Raw genomic sequence first — 21,037 nt, 5'->3', positions numbered from 1 at the left:
CTAGCACCTATTTACAAAATACACTTAAGGAAATTAAGAGTGGTAAGAAACTATTGCAATTATTATTCTTATTAATCTCAACATATATACAGGAAACCACTGCATTACTACCGCACAGTATTGTTGGATAACTTAAAGTGTAACGATTACGGTGTATTACTGAATTTATAGTATAATTACTACACCTATTATTAATAATTCAACACACCTTATATCCATATGTTACTCTCATACATGTTTTTGTCAATATTGTATAAGCTACTGTAATCTAGTTAAGGCTCTGTCACCTTGTAGCCAATCAGCTGCCTTCAAATACCAAAACAAACCAAAGCCAATCAGACTCTTCACCGGCTTCTTTAACTCCGCCCCTGTGCTGTACCCCGGCCAATCAGCGAGCCTGCTGGGTGGTTCCTCACGTTCTGTAACAAGCGGTGCTGAAATGGAGAGTGAGCGTCAATGACAAGCTTCCTCCCGCTGCCGTGTCCCAACAAGGAAACACAGTCAAAGTAGACACTATTACACGAATTAGCGGTAAGTAAAGTTTAACAGCGTTTTTAAACAGCCTGTCGGGTCCGCTATTTATACTGATTATCTTAGTATAAAACCTTCCTAGCCTTTAACAGCATCACTCGGAGACATGCTAGTACCTTCAGTAGGAAGCTGGCATACACCGGCTGTTCGCCTCCGTGCACCTGTTATTATTACGACTTGATTTCATTGATGTTTACTCACGAAATCAATACTAAAACCGGTTGATAACTGCACCAATGACGGCATTTTAACCCACGCGTACTTTTTGTACGTGCTATTGAGCTGAAATGTGTACAAACATGCGACTTAATTTGGAGAAAACAATGCTTAAGTGTTCCCTATTATATTACATTTCAGTGCTGCCTTGCTGTAGCGCATTAAGCAGAGGAAAAAGGCAAGATTAAAACAGAGAAAAATATAAGGATACGGCTTTTACATATTCTTGGCCTCTGCGTGATGTCACTACGTGTCTGTAAATTGATAAATGCTCTGATATTTGGGAGTCTTTGGTAGATTTGCAGTGGAAATGAGCCTTGGTGTTGCTCTCATCACCAACTATGATCAGCTTTTAACACAGTACATGAGGGAACACAGGCACAGAACATAACAAAGCCACCAGACCCTCTACCTGCAGGGGTCATGCTTTCACACCTGTACCATTCTCCGTTCCAATGTGGAAAATGTGTTGGACGATGACTCAAGCACTCAGTGAAACGTTTTGACAATGTAATGTGAAAAAGTAAATCAGGGGACATGTCTATTACATTCATCGGCTTCATTGGAACAGTCGTGAGAGACTTGGGATGGATGTGTTACACAGCATTAGTTCCAGAGACACTTTACCATATGTTGGTTTTCCTTTAGTATGTCACTGGTCTGTACTATCGATCAGATTCACAGAGCAAGAGTTCATGTGGAAGTCTCAGAGTAGCCAAGGTAAGATGTTAGGATTAGGAGGATTTCAGGATGAAGCAGGGGATTGTCCGTCCTTAGCAGATCACACAGCCTTCACTAACAGCCTGTTGAATGTTCCCATACATCTGTTTGAAACTTCCCATATTCACGCATCCTTAAATCATTTGAAAGTGTGGATTTGTTTGTAATCCATGTGCGACGGCTCCACTAATGAGCTGTTTTGTTTCTTTTCCAGTGCTGCATCATGGCCAGGTAGCTGCTGAAGAGTGAGAATGATTTTCACACAGTTCGTCCTCCTGATATGGAAGAACATCGCATACCGCAGGAGAAACAAGGTGGGAAGAGATCGTTCTCTTGAATCCGTGAGGGTTGTCCTCCTCTGTTTACATGAGAGGACTCAAACAATAAACAGAAGTATTTATACGGCTCCATTACAACTGAGCAACATATTTGGCGAACAGAAATTGTGAATGACATTTAATAGCATAAATACGTGAATCGGAAGCAGGCTTTTGTTGTGTTTTATGTTTTATTAATCCATTAATGGTTTCATAAAATCATGACTCAGCCTTAAGACGCAGTAAACAAAATGAGCATAACAGCTCCTCCCACTGGAGATCCATATAAAGTGAAAGGGGATCTGAGTGGAAGGAGGATGGACAGGTTCCTGTGAGGGTCAAATATTAGTTCATACGCATCTAACTGGTTTGTTTTCATCTTGTGCAGATCCAGCTCATCATCGAGCTCCTATGGCCGCTCTTCCTCTTTGTCATCCTTATCTCGGTCCGTCACTCCCACCCTCCCTACAAACAGAGCCAATGTAAGTCCAGTCGTGTTAAAAACACTCCACGGCATTGCTACCTTACCCCACCCACACATCGCATGCAGCTTGGACAAGGTCACACACACACACACACACACACACACACACACACACAAAACCTTTCTCATGCACACACAGCAGTACATGGCTTCATGCCAACCAGCTAAAGCTGATTAGCTCAGTGAGAGCAGTTGTTGTGCCACGCACAGTAGCGCTCCCAGCCGGCAGGGCTCATGACCGTCTTTACTGTGAAAGGTTCGGCATCGGCTTGGTCTGACATTTATTCATTCATGTTCTGACATAATTTAACATTGGAACATAACACAACAGGCCATGACAGCCCAGGATCTTTGGTCAAAGGTTTTACCCAAAGCACCTGAAACGGTCCTGTCTGGAAATCTCTAATCGTTTGTTCGCTGATCTGGATCCAGGGATGGATTCATGATTGTTTTATTAACATGGCCAGATTGTTTATACAGTAGTTATTTATGTGTATTTCTTACCATTTTGAGTGCTCCTTGAGTTTTAGTAGACATATTTTTGTCATCTTAACATCAGATCTCAGAATTCTTGTTAATTCTCTTCCTACTGCCTCTCCTATTTTAGGTCACTCACACAGTCTTTTCATTGTTTTATGTTTGTCTCAGCCTAATCTTCAGTAAAACCTATTTTGTGATTAATGTTTTTTCCCCCCTTCTCCTGCAGGTCACTTTCCAAACAAAGCCCTGCCGTCAGCAGGCACCTTACCCTGGATTCAGGGCATCGTCTGCAACATCAACAACCCCTGTTTCCACAGCCCCACACCAGGGGAGACGCCGGGCCAAGTGGGCAACTTTGACAACTCCATGTAAGTAGATTAGATGTGAAAACACACACACAATAGGCTGCAGTGGTGGACATTCCAGGAGACAAACTGCAGTAAGACCAGGAATCTCTTGAAAGGTTGTGAATACATCGTTTTGAGCTAAATTTCAATGTGCCATTAGTGAGCTTATATCTCAAAGCCTCCTCTTCCTCGTCTTCTCCTCCAGATTGTCTCGTCTCTTCGTGGATGCTCAGACCGTTCTGAACTATAGCGGAAACCGGAGCTTCTCTGTCTTCGATGATCTGCTGGAGAGCGTTCAGCGGCTAGGAGAGCAACCCGGAGCCTGGCCAAGTACCAATCATTGTTTTTATGTCTCCTAGCATTTAGTTGACAGTTTGACACAGGGGCAGTGAGGCATTTTGCGAAACACTGAGGCAGATCATCAAACAACCTCTTGGATGTCTTATTAAGGACATTACAGCTGTACAGTAGCTCACTATCACACTATATTAACTGGACTCAATAAAGAGGGTGCAGTGATAATTGCGGCTTGTACAACAGGTTGGCCTGTAGTCTTCCATTGAGGCTGGGTTCAGAATGAATAATGCACATGAGGAAACTCAGTAGAATGTTGGCTCTTCTCACTGTGGTTGTAGTGCAGTGTAAACAAGGCGGTCTGGAGGTAGAGCACAGACGGACTAGATTGAATGATTGACAACAGTGAATACGTCACACAGGCGAAAAACAATCTCCTCACTTCATTTAACTTCAAACGGCAGCTCTAATGTCAGTGGAAGTTATTTGACATGCAAAATATCAGACATTTGTTCTTTAAAAGCCATAAAACTCCCGTGTCAGTGTGAATGTACTTGACCATTTGGTGCAGTCGGGCCGGTCGTGAGAGCAGCACAGAGTGGCTGTTTTGTTTTGTTTCTATGAGCAGATTGGGTTACATGAGTGCCCCAGACAAACAACTGGACGAATGAAAGCAGGTTTTTTTTAATGGTGACCTGTGCAACCAAAAGCAGCTTTATGTTTTGGAATTCCTTTGTGAATGGAGACAAGCTGCAGTATTAATCATGCTGCGTATGTGGAATGTGAAACTAAGAAAAGGTGCGAATAAGATCCAGGAGTAAAATATAGATTATGTATCCATTGCAGATCTCCCACTAAGAGAATACCTGAGAGCCAATGAGACGTTCTCCACCTTCCTCATAACCAATGGCAACCTGTCAAGTGTGACTGTGGATCAGCTAATGAAAGCTCGACTCAATTTCCAGGTGAGGTATTCTGCAGATATGAAGCCTTCAGCATTAATGGATTGATAGCAGAGACTATCACCTTAATAGTAGTTACTAAAAAACAACGAGTACATAAGTAGTGAACACTTAGCTTATCTATAATTTATTGGCACATATCTACCAACACATATGCCAATACTGATATCAGCTGGATGATGTTTCTGGGTGTGCAACTAAGTGCCACCAACCCAAGTGATGACTGCACGGAAGAACCAAGTTTCTATATTATTGTCTCGTCATTTTGCTGGAAATTAGAAAGGTTTTTGTCCCGTTGCAGGTTTCTGTGGCTGCAGCTGGGCTGCAGCTGAAGGACTTGGTGTGCAATGCCAGCATGTTGAGACAGTTTCTCACAGTGGACGGAGATGAAGCCGCAGCGTCTGATCTGCAGACGCAGCTGTGCGACCTGCCGGCCGACACCCTGCAGCAGGCCGAGCGACTCTTCCTCTCACAGCTCGACTTTAGCAAGTTCTCCATGGTAAGCATCAGAACAAGAGAGAGAAGAATGGCTACCTTCATTCTTTGTCCACCGTGCACTTTCCAGTTGATCCTGTCCAACCCACAGCTTTTTGTTTGCTGCATTCTTGACACACCTCCAGCTTTTCTAGCTCACCCTAGGTTTCATTCTTTCTCAGAGGCCAAAACCTTCTCTGTCGCGGTTGCCACTCTTGATCTTCTGACCCTAATTCTCGTTTGTACCTCCACCCTCTGTTGTCGGCTCTCTCCAGGTGTTTTCTTGGTCATCTCCTTGCTTGCTCACAATAAACTTGTTTGTCTCTCCTTCCTAGAGAGATCGTTTGATAACCAACGCCGGCAACCTCAGGGTCATCAGCCAGGCCGTCAGCGCCGTGTCTCGGAACCTGGCGGTCCTCATGGACGATGTAAGGGCACACACTTGATTCTTTTGTCTCTCTGTTTATTTGAAGGTGCCACATATGTGTTTCTGTCATCACTCCGTCATTAGCGGGATCATTTTCAGTGAGTGAACAAGCAAAGAAATGAGAGGACTGTCAGCCTCTAATGGTCTCTGCTTCTTTACTGTGAACCTTTCTCATTGTGGGTTTAATCAATATTGCAGCCTCTTGGCCATGAGTACAAGTTCATTTACTGTATATAACATATGAATGGCATCTAATTACTGCTACAGCCAAAAATGACTTGCTTCCCTGTATTACTCCTGTTGTTCCCATTGCGCTCATCATTCCTCCTCTCTCCTCCTCCTCTTCCTCCATCCACTTCATCCACCCCTCCCTCCCTCCCTCCAGTTGTCCTCCCTCTCCAGCTTCACAGAGATGAGTGCAGCCCTCCGTCTTCTGTCTCCCGAGAATCGCTCGGTGCTGCCTCGGGAGAGTTTCCGGGCCTTTTCCAGGATCATGTGTGGACACCCTGAGGTGGGCGGCGAGCGGGTCCCCTCACTCAACTGGTACGAAGACAATGACATCAAGTCCTTCCTGGGCAAGAACGGCACGGAGGACACTAGCGTGGACAGTGACAACACAACAAGTAAGACTCCTTGCAGATCACTTGCAGTTGCCCTGATTTCAAGCGCTTCTAACACCCTCATTTGATTTGCAAATTTTAGTAAGCCACAACTACACTTGACTTGTTATGGTTGTTATGGTTACTATTAGGTTTTTCTGTGTAATGGTTACATTGTTTTACCCCATGTGATTGTTTTTTGGTCCCTTCTTTCCTCCCCGCAGCTCCGTTCTGTAAAGGTTTGATCGAGGGACTGGAGCTCAACCCTCTGTCTCGCATCGTGTGGCGAGGAATCAAACCCCTGCTCACGGGGAAACTGCTGTACACACCAGACACTCCTGCGGTACAGCGGGTCATGAAAGAGGTAATGAGTAATGAGCCATAAGTTGAAGTCATGTAATCTTTGGTATATTGTGAGTGGTGCTGTTGTTTAAAGGGAAGAAGTCAGTGGGATAGTTTGGTGTGTAGACCGTCTCCATTTAAGATGCAAGTTCTCTCTTCTGTAGGTGAACAAGACTTTCGTGGACCTGCAGATACTTCAGGACCTTAATGAAGCCTGGATGGAGGTTGGACCACAGATCAAGAGCTACATGGAGAGCAGCTTTCAGGTTCAGCTGCTGCGGGTCCGTCTTACTCTCTTCGTACGATTTAGTCTATACGATACATCCCAAGTCTTAAGATGCTAGGATCTTTGTGTCATGTGCATTTGTGTGCGACAGGATTTGTTGAAACGACCGCAGGTGGCAGTCATGGTCAACCTGCAGCTACGGAGCACATCCTGGACGGCCTCTAGGATTGCCCGTTTCCTGTCTACGCCCTCACCCGACAGCCCCAGAAAGCCCGGCGCCCCCCCTACCTGGCTGGATGTGTACAACGACGTCAACCACACCATCACCACTCTCGCACAAGTCACTCAGGTTCTCCTCCTCCTCACTACTTGTGTTGCTTCTTGTGAAATGCCAGAAATACATCTCCGCCAAATTCCAGCTGCTCTTCATCGTCTCACAGCTTCTCTATTGTCCGACAGTGTTTCTCCCTGGATAAACTGGAGGGGGTGGCGACTGAGGGTGAGATGGTGAACAGGGCCCTGGAGCTGCTGGAGGACAGGCAGTTTTGGGCGGGTGTGGTTTTTCTGCTGCCTAACTCCTCCTCCTCCTCCCCTGACCTGCCTCCCCACGTTACCTACAAGATCCGCATGGACATCGACGATGTGACACGGACCAATAAGATCAAAGACAGGTACCCAGGAGGCCCAGGATGGATGATATAAAGCTTCTCCTTTATTGTAATGGACTTATTCATCAGTTAACTGTGAAGGACATTAAATAATCGTGTATTTGTTGCTAGTAAATGTCTTTCACCTGCATTTCTTATGTTAATCCATCTTGTGTGTGTGTTTTTTCTCCTATTTCTCAGGTTCTGGGATCCTGGTCCAGCTGCTGATCCATTCAACGACCTGCGTTACATTTGGGGAGGTTTCGTCTACGTCCAGGACCTGGTAGAGAGAGCTGTGAGCTTCATCCTGACCGGCGTGCAACAGACCACTGGCATCTACGTGCAGCAGATGCCTTACCCCTGCTACGTGGACGACGTGTGAGTCTCGCTGGTGAACTCTCACTCGTCCTATTTTACATGCACGGGTTTGTTTTTAGCTCCATTAGTGGATGACAGTATCAGTGTCTGGAGTTGAGAGTGAGGTATCTCAGTTATTGGATTGATTGCCACTGAAATCTGGCACAACGTAGCTTTTATAGTTCAGGCCCAGTTGGATTTACTCTCTCTCTCTCTCTCACGTCTTCCCTGCAGGTTCCTGCGGGTGCTGAACCGCTCCCTGCCGCTCTTTATGACCCTGGCCTGGATCTACTCTGTGGCTATGATCATCAAGGGTGTGGTGTATGAGAAGGAGGCCAGGCTGAAGGAAACCATGAGGATTATGGGTCTGGGAACAGGGACGCTGTGGCTCAGCTGGTTTATCTGCAGCTTGGTTCCGTTCCTGGTATCTGCAGCTCTTCTTATCGGTATGCTAAAGGCAAGTGGACAACTCATTGCAAAAGTACATGGAAGGAGAATATTTTGCAATATGAAGCATAGCTGTGGTTTTGCAGTATCTTTTGTTTCTTATCGTCGATATTCAATCTTTCTACTTCCTCCTTTCTACTTCCTCCTTCTTCACTCCAGTGGGGGGACATCCTTCCGTACAGCGACCCAGCCGTTGTGTTTTTCTTCCTGATGGCCTTTGCCACCGCCACCATCATGCAGTGTTTCCTCATCAGTACCTTCTTCTCCAAAGCCAACCTGTCTGCCGCCTGTGGGGGACTCATCTACTTCGGCCTTTACCTGCCTTACGTCCTGTGTGTGGCCTGGAGAGACCACCTCACCTCCACGCACAGGGTCCTTGCTGTGAGTAAAAGTGATATCGCCGCACCCTTGAACGTCCAATCTCCACAATGATTATAATGGAAGTTTGTTCTCTTTCCTCAGAGTTTTCTCTCTCCTGTGGCCTTTGGTTTTGGTTGTGAGTATTTCTCTCAGTATGAGGAACAAGGTGTGGGCATCCAGTGGTACAACCTCTTTTCCAGCCCTGTGGAAGGAGACACGTACAGCTTCACTACTTCTATAATTATGCTGTATGTGGACGCCATCATCTACGGCATCGCAACCTGGTACATCGAAGCTGTGTTCCCTGGTATGACCACCTTCCTGTTTCTTTGATGATTGATAAAAACACATTATAGGCTAGAGAACTTATCTTTTTTTAACTGAACGTATATATGTGTGTGTTTACACCAGGCGAATATGGGATTCCCAGGCCCTGGTACTTCATCTTTCAGTCTAACTACTGGGTTGGGATTCCTCTGGAGTCGGGCATGCCGATCCCTCCGGCACCCACAGAGGAAGATGAAGGTACGAGTCTCAAAAAGCTGCCTGGCTTCTAAAGATGAGCTCATGTTTCTCTGTGCTTAGTTTCTCTCTCAGTGTTCTTAGGCTGTGCTCTACATTTGGGTTTATTTGGTCTTATCCACAGTGAGAAATCTTAATAAGCTCTTAAACACAGGTCAAATGATTCACAAGCAGCTTATTTGTTCAGCAGAGTTTTGGTAATAGTCATCCTGCTAGGTTAGAGATTTTGGCAGCAAAGTGGACACAAACCACATAAACTGTTCTACTCTTGACTCTTCTAAATGCCTTGACTGCTCCCTTGTATTCAGAGCGCATGGAGGCAGAGCCCAGCCACCTGGTCCAGGGTGTGAGCATCCGGAATTTGGTGAAAATCTACAAGCAAGGAGCCAAACTGGCGATCAACCACCTCAACCTGAAGTTCTATGAGGGGCAGATCACCTCGTTTCTGGGTCACAACGGAGCCGGCAAGACCACCACCATGTGAGGAGCAGACCCGAAATGTGATCCATGTCAACTTTAATTGTAAGAATGTGATAAATGCCTTTATTCTTGTGTATTTCCTATCTGTCAGATCCGTCCTGACTGGCCTTTTCCCTCCCACCTCGGGGACAGTGTACATCAATGGATTGGACATCCGCTTTGACATGGACATCATCCGGAGGACATTAGGAGTTTGTCCACAGCATAATGTTCTCTTTGACATGTAAGGTTTGCCACTCCAGCATATCTGTCTTGTCCTCTGTGTCCTGTCATCAAGCTGCCATTGTACTATGTATTGTTATATATACTGATAGTCTCTCTCTCTCAGCCTAACAGTGGAGGAGCACGTGTGGTTTTATGGTCGGCTGAAGGGTTTGTCTGCAGAGGAGGTGAAGGCCGAGCTCGACACACTGCTGAACGATGTCGGCCTGCTGCATAAACGCCATGAACAGACCAAGAACCTCTCTGGTAACGTCACTTTTGTAACTGGGTGCAGCTCAGAGAATGCTTTTTGTGATGTGAACTCAACAGAAACATATCTATCATTTGAGATGAAGGATATAATTCTTTGTAATAGTTGTTGGTCTCTCTGTCAGGTGGGATGCGGCGGAAGCTGTCTGTGGCCATAGCTTTTGTTGGAGGCTCCAAGGTGGTTGTTCTGGATGAGCCTACAGCCGGAGTCGACCCGTACTCCCGCAGAGGCATCTGGGACTTGCTGCTCAAATATCGCAAAGGTCAGAGGACGTGGGCCTTTCGCCTGGAATTGTTAACATAACCATCCAAGAAAGATACATGTGGTCATTTTTGAATGTTTTTTGAGAAGAGGCACACTTTCTTCCCATCAGGCCGAACCATCATCCTGTCCACCCACTACATGGACGAGGCCGAGCTGTTGGGTGACCGGATCGCCATTATATCCCAGGGGAAGCTGTGCTGCTGCGGTTCGCCGCTCTTCCTTAAGTCACAGCTGGGTTCTGGCTACTATCTGACTGTGGTGAAGAAGGAGGTGATGGAGTCCAGCAGAACCAGCAGCACCAGTATCAGCACCAGTACAAGTACCAACAAGCTGCAGCTCCCTAAGGTTTGATTGGGTTTGGGTTTATTTTATTGAAGTCATGTAAGATTAGCCGATTGGATTCTTGCACAGTACATTACTTGAAAGAAAGACTTGAGACTTAGAAGGGTTAGAAATGATTATATTCAAATATTAGGTTAGTGATTTCAGGTATAACATTAGATATTAATATCATAGCAATCATTTAGTTCTTCTAGTACCCTGGAAAAGGTTCATATTTAGGTGATGGTTAAGTTTAGGTGTAGGTTTCATGTTTGTCCTGGTCGTCTCTTCCTAAATGCTGCAAACTCTGATCTGCTGCGTTTCAGGATAGTGAATCATCCATGAGCGATGACACTGGGCTGGGGAGTGAGGAGAGCAATATAGGTGAGTGTGTGTGGTAGCTCAGTCTCACTCTTTAACTTAATCTACTCCCTCAGAATGTGAATCAACCAAACCCATTTTGATATGATCTATGCAAATTGAATTATCTCTATTTGCAAACAAACAAGCTGAGGCAACACCTATTGTGTCTCCTTATCTTTGTCCTCACGGTAGACCTGGCGGCGTTGCTCAGCCTGGCACAGCGCCACATGCCAGGGACGAGGCTGGTGGAGGAGTCAGGGCGCGAGGCGGTGGTGAACCTGCCACAGACGGCCGCCAAGGACAGCAGCCTGTCTGTGTTCCTGGCCGAACTGGATCAGAGGCTGAACGAGTTCGGCATCAGCAGCTACGGCCTCTCAGACAGCACGCTGGAGGAGGTCAGGCATTTACAGGATTCATCATGTGTTATAACACAACCCCACCACCTGTCTCACTGTCCCACCAGTCTGATCCAGCTCAGCCAGCGTTAGTATGCAGGCTGGATATTTGTGGAGCAGCCACGGCCATAATGGGCTTAACTTTAGCAACAGATTAACACTGCAAAGAGCGAGATACAAAGATAATTCTTCAGACTGGCACGGAATTTTGTAAGATAAAATAGATGAATGAATTAAATGAATTAAGAGTTTTATCTTTTCCTTGTGACATCCTCTTCGTTTCCAGATCTTTCTGCGTGTGGCAGAGGAAACAGGTGTGGACGCTGACTCACAGGCCGAATCTCCACACCGCAAGCAGCCATCAGCTAGGCAGAAACTACCTGCTGAGGAACCAGAACCAGAGACAGGTATGTACACACACACACACACACACACACATACTCACAGATAGGAATGTATGTTCAATCTACTGTTTCCTCTCCAACAATGACTGTTTCTGTCTGTACTGCTGCCAGGAAGGAAAAGGCAACATAAGCAAGGTACCCTCAGTTCAACTCCCCAAATTAAATCATGAAAGAATGTGTAGTGCTGTTTTATGCAGCTTCAGTATTTCCCTAACGATAGATATGCAGTATTTAGGTAGGTAAGGTACTGCATGACCTCAGTCTGTACTTTATACTAAGTAGCGATGTAATGAAATGCCAATATGCAGGTATCAGAATCTACTTCTAACCCCAATCTTGGCTTTCTTTCACCTCTGCCTCTCGTACTTGCAGAGCCCCAGGAGACAGACCTGCTGAGTGGGGACGGGCGAGGCGGGATGCCCCTGTCCGGCTGGTGGCTGACCTGGCAGCAGCTGAGAGCTCTCTTCATCAAACGCTGGCTTTATGCTCGAAGGAGCCGTAGGGGCTTCTTAGCTCAGGTGAGCACTGGGAATAGATAGATAAGGAAATAATAGTTTTGTTGTACAGTATGTCAGGACGTCTCCACTAGCAGGGATTTGTCTTACCGTACCTTACAGCAAGACTCTGAGTCCTCGTTGACTTTGTTTCAGGTTGTCCTGCCTGCTGTGTTCGTGTTGGTGGCTCTGCTCTTCAGCCTCGTCGTACCTCCTTTTGGGAAGTACCCCGCTATCCAGCTCCAGCCAGGGATGTATGGAGACCAGTTCACCTTCTTCAGGTAGGCCATCTCTCTGCTGGTGAGACTGGTTTATAAAGGACCACTGTTTTGGAGATACAGGTGGCGAAATGCTGCCACCAAGCAAACTGCATAGCATTCATTTCCTATTACAGGTCTGATTTATATGCTTCTTTTCAATCATTACAGCCAAATCGTTTATCTTTGTGGAATAATTGGTTGTAGCTGTTTTGCCTCATTCAGCACTGACCGCCTCCCTTGTTTGTGGTTTCATGTTTACAGCAATGACGCCCCTGGGAACCCGATCATGGAGAACATTCTGGAAGCTCTGTTGGACCATCCTGGCTTTGGTACCAAGTGCATGTTGAAGGAGGATAACAGCACGTAAGAGAAGAGACACACACATGTGTAGACAGTGTAATAAAATTTGATGAAAAAGCATTTATCCATCCTGAGCTATGGAGATGTTACAATGGATTCATGATATTGAATGATAGCTGATCGCATTATCTCTGTCTCCACAAGTGAATTCTGTTCTCTTCATTTTACAATAACATTGTCCCCTGTTCTCCCTGCAGGAACCCTCAGTGTGAAGGTGAGCAGGGTGCCAAGTACCTGCGTCCTCAGCTCTCCTACTCCACCTGGCAGATGCTCAACAGTGGAAACTGGACCAAAGAGAAACCCTCGCCTGACTGTCAGTGTAGCACAGAGGAAATCCGCCGGATGCTTCCTGACTGCCCAGAGGGTGCTGGTGGTCTGCCGCCGCCACAGGTCTGTGGAACACACATCAGACGTCTATCCGGACATCAGCTCATTGACTGATTGGTCCTGACAGATCCTTTGAATTGTGATCTCTCCATTTGTTTTTTTTCAGATTAAAAGGCCGACTGGTGACATCCTCCAAAATGTGACAGGTTATAACATGTCAGATTACCTGGTGAAGACCTACTCTCAGATCCTCAAGAAAAGGTGCTTCACCCACACACACAGTTTATCATTATTCACTATGAGGCCAAGTTTAGATGTTTTATTCTCTACTTACACGTATCTTTGTATTATCTATTATATCTATATTATAGAGGATAAAGGTAGAAGACATATATCTTCTGTCCTTCTGACCTTTAGGTTTTTGTTGGACATTGACTGGGATAAATTCCTCTGTCAATCTTTTAAATTCTTCTGCCAGTGTCATTCATTTCACCACGCGTCAATCAGAATGTTGTGTAGAGGTCATATATTGATTGACCTCATATTTTCATCAATAATTGTACACATGCTGACAGACTTATTCAAGGGCACGAGTCTGTCAATATGTGGGCTACACATGTTGTTGTGATGTACACACTGACCACTGAAATGCAAAACTATCCAGCTGTCTGTCAGAATGTTCTCCCTGCAAAGGGAGAAGCCTCTGACAGCATTTGTGTTTGATGTAGAATTGGTCTCATAGATTAACCTCTTGCTCTGTGTGTCATTAACAGCCTGAAGACCAAGAAGTGGGTGAATGAATTCAGGTAAGATCGTTGTGTGACTCTACTCTGATCTGCTCTGTCACTTTCAAATGAATCTGAATTCTCATGAAGGTTCATTATGATAAATTACATGTGAACATAATTGATTGTTCCCTTCAATGTTTGTGCTGCAGGTATGGAGGCGTCTCACTAGGGGGCAGTGCTACCCAGACTTTATCTCAGGTCCAACATGTCCAAGACTCAGTCATGTCAATCAGGACTCATTACCAAGTCCCACAGGTAAGGTTTTGATGAGGTTTGCCAGATTGCTTAGCAAAGCTGTTCATTTTCAGAATGTTTTCATTGTTTGCTGTTTTCTTCTGGGTCATCACAGAATAGTTCACTGGATCATCTGCTAAACCGACTTCCAGGTTTCCTTGAAGGACTAAACAGTCAAAATAGTGTCAAGGTAAACGCGTGTGTGTGTGTGTGTGTGTGTGTGTGTGCTGGCTGTCATTAAATACAAAATCTACCTTAAAAGCCTTTATTCTGCACAGGAATCAACATTTACTTAGACAACTGCCTCTCTCTCTCTCTCTCTCTCTCTCTCACTTGTGTGGTCAGGTGTGGTACAATAACAAAGGCTGGCACGCCATGGTGTCCTTCGTCAACGTGATGAACAACGGCCTGCTGAGAGCGAGTCTTCTGCCCGAGCAGCGGAGACGACACGGCATCACCGCCTTCAACCACCCGCTCAACCTCACCAAGGAGCAGCTCAGTGAAATGGCCATGTGAGCTGAGTTTGACCTGTCGAACCACAGTGCGTGTTTGTGTTTCCCGTGACTAACTCTGTGTTTCTCCTCGCCTTCCTCTGTCAGGATGACAACATCGGTGGACGTTCTGGTCTCTATCTGCGTGATCTTTGCCATGTCCTTTGTGCCGGCAAGCTTTGTCCTCTTTCTGATAGAGGAGCGAGTCAGCAAAGCCAAACACCTGCAGTTTGTCAGCGGGGTCAAACCAATCCTCTACTGGCTGGCCAACTTCACCTGGGATATGGTCGGTACACAAAGGGAAGGAGGCGGGGACATTTTCCTGCTTTAACCTCATCGTGTGTCAGATAAGCAGATTTTCATGTTCTTCCACAGCCAGTCAGAATTTGGCAAATTTGCATCTGAAGACATTACAGCACCAGAGAGGCAAGCTGTTGTATTGATCACCAAAGGAGACAGAATTACTTTAAATGATTACTCTCATCCGATCACCATCCTGGAAACCTAGGAAGTGCAGTTTATTCCAGTCTTATCCTGTCTACATTACATTACGATCATTTGGCAGACGCTTTTATCCAAAGCGACTTACATTACATTATATTACCACCCTTCGTAGAGCAATTGAGGGTTCGGTGCCTTGCTCAGGGGCACCTCGGCAGGGACTCGAACCGGCAACCCCCCGGTTCTTAAGCGGAAGCTCTACCCACTCGACTACTGCCTCCCTACTGTCTCCTGCCTCCCTGTCTACTGTAACGTGATCTAATAATGAATAATTTATCACCATGTTTCAGGGCTGAGTGAGCTTTCTCTCAACCCTAAAACATTTAATTACCCCTCATAAGATGCGAGTGATTGTAGTTTTCATGGTCTTACTGAAGAGGCTGAACAGTAAGCATGTTGATCTGAACCCATATAGTCTGAGTGGAAGAAGGACTCCCTTCTTCCTTTGTTCCTTTGTCCTCTCAGTTGAACTACACTGTCCCGGCCACTATGGTGGTGCTGATCTTCATCGGTTTCCAGCAGCAGGCGTACGTCTCTGAGACCAACCTGCCTGCCCTGGTGCTACTCCTGCTGTTCTACGGGTAACGGATCACAGCTCACACACCTGGCACACCCACAGCAGATCATGTAGAGCGAACAAAGCCGTGTGTCTCTAACCATCAAAGGGAAGCAGATTAATAATTCAGATGCTGAGACAAACGGTTTCGCTCAGTCATACATTAGCTGTTTGCTCATCATATTATACACAGGATGGTTTTACGATGGAGTTATATAAAGCAACCACAGTTCTACCCTCTTCCTTATTGCCTTTGCTGATGCGTCTGTTTCAGGTGGTCCATCACCCCTCTGATGTACCCAGCCTCCTTTTTGTTTACCGTACCCAGCACGGCCTACGTGTTTCTGACCTCCATCAACCTCTTCATCGGAATCAATGGAAGCATCGCCACCTTTGTCCTGGAGCTGTTTGTAGACGAGGTACAAACGACGCCAGTCTGACCAACAACAATTAGAGAAGACAATAATCGGCCCACTGTCTCTAACTGACTTCTTCTCTCCAGCATCTGAACGAGGTTAACAGGATCCTGAAGAAGGTTTTCCTCATCTTCCCTCATTTCTGCCTGGGTCGAGGTCTCATCGACATGGCCAAGAACCAGGCCATGGCAGACGCCTTCCAGAGACTGGGTACGGAGCAACCATTGTTCTATCATGGTTGTCAGAAGAGTGTGGAATTGGAAGGAGTTACTAGTGTATCAGTAACAGTTATAACCAAAACAGACTGTTAGAAAATGATTTGTATTTTGCCTGTCTGATGCGGTTCTTCCTCCTCTAGGCACCAAGCAGACTCTGCACCCTCTTCAGTGGGATTTTGTGGGGAAGAACCTGTTTGCGATGGCGGTCGAGGGCTTTATCTTCTTCACCTTCACCATCCTGCTGCAGTACAAGTTCTTCATTCACTGCAGGTACTCGCAGAACAAGTCAACTTCTCGCCTGCTGAAGATCCTTCTGCTTTCTCTTTTCTGATCCCAGCACTTCTCTGTCTTAAGTGTGATCAGTCAATGTGTGATACAAGATGGTCGATGTTCTTTTTAACTCTCCAGGCCATGGTGGGCTCAGCGTGAGACGCTTCCTCTGGGTCCAGAGGATGAGGATGTCTCCAGGGAGCGAGAAAGGGTCAAAGGTGGCAAAGCCCAAGCTGACATTCTCACCATGACCGACCTAAGTAAGGTACATACATGTAAAACTTCAAAAAGGGAAGGAAGAGGGACCGTCTTGTCCTCATTGGAAATAAAACATCATTTGGACCCATGTTGGAACGTCTTCACAACTGGTCGTGTGTGGTCACTGTGTTCATGTCGGTCAATGGTATGATGATTTCCTGGTTGTCATAGTAACATCGTGCTCTGTGATTTTTAGGTATATAGAGCTGGCAGGAAGCCAGCAGTTGATAGTCTCTGTCTTGGGATTCCCCGTGGCGAGGTGAGAGATTTCTTTTTTCACACTAACGTGACTGGAGATCTATTTTGTCACATTCTAATTGATTAGTTATTGACTCATAGCAGTGCGCCCAAGTGTTCTATGTCACCACTTCTACTTTACCTACTTCTGATATTATTGATACAGCTGCTGCAGCTTCTACTGTTACATGTACTCCTGCTACTGCTGCTGTTTCTAAAAATACAGCTGCTATAAAAAGCTACAAACTACCGCTGCCGCTTCTATTAGTACACACAATGCCATTACATCATTAGGAAGGTTGCTGTTGTATCTGTAGATCTGTTAGTAACCGTTGGTGTTGTTGTGTCTATGACCTTCAGTGTTTTGGCTTACTGGGGGTAAATGGAGCAGGTAAGACCTCCACCTTCCGCATGCTGACTGGAGACACGCCTATCACCTACGGGGAGGCTTTCATAAACCACCACAGGTACAGAACCTCCAATACACACTGCTGCATTGTTCCTCTGAGCTGTAGGTGAACCTCAGGTGCTGCATTGTGAACAATTGTGTACATGATGTTGTAATTGTGGTCTTCCGGTGCTTCTCAGTGTGCTCACAGAGATGGAGCGAGTCCACCAGCTGATGGGTTACTGCCCCCAGTTTGATGCCATCAGTGACCTGCTGACGGGTCGGGAACACCTGGAACTCTACGCCCGCCTGCGGGGGGTGCCAGAGGAATCTGTCGCCAAGGTACACAGACAGAACAGTAAAATTTCACACAGCGGCACATGTTGAGTGCATGTGCTTGATTAGTAGATCATTACCTCAACACCATCAGCACAAGATGCTGTTTCATTGTGTTGTATAACCAGTCTGTGTGCCTCAAAGGGATTGGGACATCTGTGTGGTGGGACAACAGCAGTCATTTAGTTCTCTGCTCCCCTGTAGGTGGCTCAGTGGGGGGTCAAGAAGCTGGGGCTAAGCCAGTACGCTGAGCGGGAGGCTGGAGGCTACAGCGGAGGCAACAAGAGGAAACTCTCCACTGCCATCTCTCTCATCGGGGCTCCACCGGTTATATTCCTGGTAAGAATCAAACTAATTCATTGTGTTTTTAAGATCATGTTTAAACAACATGTTTATTTACCTGGTAAAGTAGCACTGGTATCAGGTGTCACATTGGAGATTTGTTGTTCTTTAACACTGACTACATTGTTTGTAATAAATGGCTTCCTTGAATTCTTTTAGGATGAGCCGACCACTGGCATGGACCCAAAGGCCAAAAGGTTTTTGTGGAACTGCATTGTCAGCGTCATCAAAGAGGGAAGGGCTGTCGTTCTCACCTCACACAGGTAGGAAGGGATTTACACCAAACTGTACATGGCCATGTGGAGTGCGTGACATTCTTGATCATTTCAGTAATTGTTTAGGGTCACATGACTTGTTTGATGAGCTTCAGTTGTTTTTAAAATGAGATGTGTCTGTATGTCAGTATGGAGGAGTGCGAGGCTCTCTGCACCAGAATGGCCATCATGGTGAACGGCAGGTTTCAGTGTCTTGGATCTGTGCAACACCTGAAGAACAAGTAAGCTCATGTCACACTCATCACTGGTGTATATCAGCAAAGAGCAGTTTAGACATTTCTGCAATATTTTGTCTGACCTCACCAATGATCAGTGGTAAGCAATCCTCCTTGTGTCTCTCATCTTTCAGATTTGGTGACGGCTACACCATCATCCTCCGACTTGCAGATGCTCAGTCCCAAATGGATCCGTGTCCCGTCAGCGCCTACATGAAGAGCTGCTTCCCCCGCGTGGAGCTGAAGGAGCGTCACCACAACGTGCTGCAGTACCAGCTGCCCTCGGACGCCTGCTGCCTGGCTCGGGTCTTTGACGTGCTGGCCAACAACCACGAGGAGCTCGGCATCATCGACTTCTCTGTTTCACAGACCACTCTGGACCAGGTCAGTTGTGTAGTTGCTGTTTTATAAAATGCTTTGCACTCTGAGCAGCTTGTAGAGGAAAGCAGGAGGAAACAGGAGATTTTGATTGTAATTTCTAACAATAAATAAATATTGTTGCAACTGATTAAGATCAAAATTCTAACACCATCTTAAAACCAAATGAGCTTCCTGATCCATTCAGTACCATTCTCAGTCAGATCTATGAGTCAGATTATTGTTGTCAGGTAGACTTTAGTCCATATGTAGGTGACTGTTTGACAGTTTTGTGTCTTTTAAATTTTTGTAGGTGTTTGTCAACTTTGCCAAGGAGCAGACTGATGATGACCAGCTGACAGATGTGGTTGTTGGCAATGGGACAGTACTGACCAACCTATCTGCTGAGCCTGTCCACATCCCTCCACCCACCGTCCACCCACAGCCATCAGCTCCTGAGCCGAGCAGGGCTTCACAATCTAGCAACGCATCTGGCAGCAAACTGAATGAAGGTCCATCGAAAAAGGCAAAATCTAAAAAGGGCAAATGTAAAGAAGGCGGTGCCAGTGGGGAAAATATCAACAGCACAGAAATGATCAGAATAGCTGAGGAAGAGGAGAAGCCTCAGACAAGCCGGCGGGGCAGCGGTGGCTCAGACAGCAGCACCAGTGAATCCTGCACAGTGTCCAAGTGTACTAACGTGTCCAAGGAAGGAGGAGAGAGCTCCAGTAACGATCCTGCTGCCCTGTTCATCGTCAGCGGCAGCACACAGGACAGCGCACTGTAAAAGCCACAAAGACCACCTGCTGTGTTAAGCTGTTTGTCACATACGTACGCATGATTTAGAAAAAAAAAAGCTGTGTGTAAGAACGGGAGGACAATCTTGAGCTTATCTGGAATCGATCCGCATGAGAGTGGACGACTGAAATCTTGAACATTATATGTTACTGAAAGACTGAATGTAAGTCAGTAGAGTTCAGTGAATCCCCATTCCTCCTCTGAAGTAAAGAAAAGAAAGCTACTTCATCCTTTATGGCTTTGGTGCCTTGTTTCCGTATCTACAGTAGCTTCATACCCTTCGTTTGTGTCGCGTCTCTCACCATGTTCATCTCATCTGTAGTTTATGTCAGTCTGAAGGAATACTAGCGGAGTTCCTCAGGGCTCGTTCATCGGACCTGTTACAATCTCAACATTTAGCAGTATGCACTTTAAAAACAAATGCTGGGCACAATCAAAGTTGTGATTGTGCAATTGTTGCTTCAGTTGTCAGGGTGAACAAAATGATTATAATGTAGCTTGTTAGGGGGATTTTATATATCAGAAAGCATGCGAGGGGCTTTGTCCTTTGAACTGTGTATCTACTGTATTATTGTGACTGAGGCACCTTACATGAAGGTCGCCATGGAATACCTCTTAAATATTTAAACACAAGCTTTGTGTTATTGTTTTGTAAATCAAAGACTTTTACGTGATCGCTGACATCACTTTTCAAATGGAGAGCAACATTATCTCACGTCTTCTTTACAGTATGTGCTCTTATTTGTTCCTGTTTATTGTGATATTGTGTTTTCTTGTACCATTGCACTCCGTCACTTGTAAAGGCAGGTGATGCAACATTCATGAACACTTGACAATTCATTTGATGGTATAAAGATATCGATTCAACAAAGTAATGATTAAAAAAAAGCTTTTGTGTCACTATGCACATGTATGATTTCACCTTGTTAGTCTGTACAGGATCTCATTTCATAATTCCCTTCTCCTTAACAGCCAAAATCTCAAAAATGTATTGGCCTACGAGAACTATTATGAGGAAACAAAGACATCCCAACTCAGCCTTTTTTCAACTGTTTTTATATTAATGTTTTATATGTTTTATTTGACCCAGGATCTCTGTATTTTCTAACCAAAATATGACACAGCTGTCTGTATTTCCAAAGGTCGTTACTACACTGCAATGTCAAGATTCCGAAGATTGTTGAAATAGTAACAACAGGCATGAGACACGAATATCAGAAACCCTTCATTCCAAAATGCGAAGTACTGCATAAAATACTTAATTAAGAACCTAATATTCAGTATTTTGTTAACTTATACTGAAGAAATATCCTCATATGCAGTTATATATGAGATGTGCTTATATGGTGGAAATATACTTGTATTTAAGAAACAAATATATATATATAGTATGTCTGCTGTCAATGTGCTACTATGAAAGAGAATAAAAATATATTATTATTGTATCCTTTTCAAAAACGCTGCC

General features: G+C 45.4%; 1 protein-coding gene across 1 annotated transcript; it reads left to right on the top strand.

Moving 5' to 3' along the window:
• The first annotated feature begins 443 nt into the window (after nt 1-443).
• On the top strand, nt 444-21,017 carry abca7 (ATP-binding cassette, sub-family A (ABC1), member 7). Its single transcript, XM_076153605.1, has 49 exons — nt 444-531; nt 1,682-1,781; nt 2,173-2,266; nt 2,975-3,116; nt 3,301-3,425; nt 4,236-4,354; nt 4,653-4,850; nt 5,161-5,253; nt 5,638-5,875; nt 6,076-6,215; nt 6,358-6,474; nt 6,571-6,768; nt 6,879-7,090; nt 7,268-7,444; nt 7,658-7,880; nt 8,030-8,251; nt 8,333-8,537; nt 8,642-8,755; nt 9,061-9,232; nt 9,324-9,455; nt 9,561-9,700; nt 9,829-9,966; nt 10,078-10,313; nt 10,616-10,673; nt 10,845-11,047; nt 11,334-11,454; nt 11,824-11,969; nt 12,102-12,226; nt 12,467-12,568; nt 12,763-12,955; nt 13,059-13,153; nt 13,666-13,698; nt 13,830-13,935; nt 14,030-14,104; nt 14,260-14,426; nt 14,514-14,691; nt 15,372-15,487; nt 15,737-15,881; nt 15,965-16,088; nt 16,237-16,366; nt 16,505-16,631; nt 16,821-16,883; nt 17,222-17,328; nt 17,450-17,591; nt 17,790-17,924; nt 18,087-18,190; nt 18,331-18,423; nt 18,552-18,801; nt 19,088-21,017. Exons 2-49 carry the CDS (start codon nt 1,719-1,721, stop codon nt 19,559-19,561), a joined length of 7,110 nt encoding a protein of 2,369 aa, XP_076009720.1. The 5' UTR covers nt 444-531; nt 1,682-1,718; the 3' UTR covers nt 19,562-21,017.
• The last annotated feature ends 20 nt before the right edge of the window (nt 21,018-21,037 follow it).

The sequence above is a fragment of the Genypterus blacodes genome, unplaced genomic scaffold (genome assembly GCF_046128005.1).
Source record: "Genypterus blacodes isolate CSIRO-AG114 ecotype Tasmania unplaced genomic scaffold, CSIRO-AGI_Gbla_v1 ptg000058l_1, whole genome shotgun sequence".
In the NCBI taxonomy this organism is placed as follows: Eukaryota; Metazoa; Chordata; class Actinopteri; order Ophidiiformes; family Ophidiidae; genus Genypterus; species Genypterus blacodes.
This window is presented reverse-complemented; position numbering and strand designations above follow the sequence as displayed.

Bases quoted from the DNA above. Each gene is read 5' to 3' on its own strand.
- abca7 (XM_076153605.1), top strand. From the start codon at position 1,719: ATGATTTTCACACAGTTCGTCCTCCTGATATGGAAGAACATCGCATAC. The intron at 8,538-8,641 runs GTATGACCACCT...TGTTTACACCAG, and splicing joins CATCGAAGCTGTGTTCCCTG to GCGAATATGGGATTCCCAGG. The intron at 16,884-17,221 runs GTGAGAGATTTC...TATGACCTTCAG, and splicing joins TTGGGATTCCCCGTGGCGAG to TGTTTTGGCTTACTGGGGGT.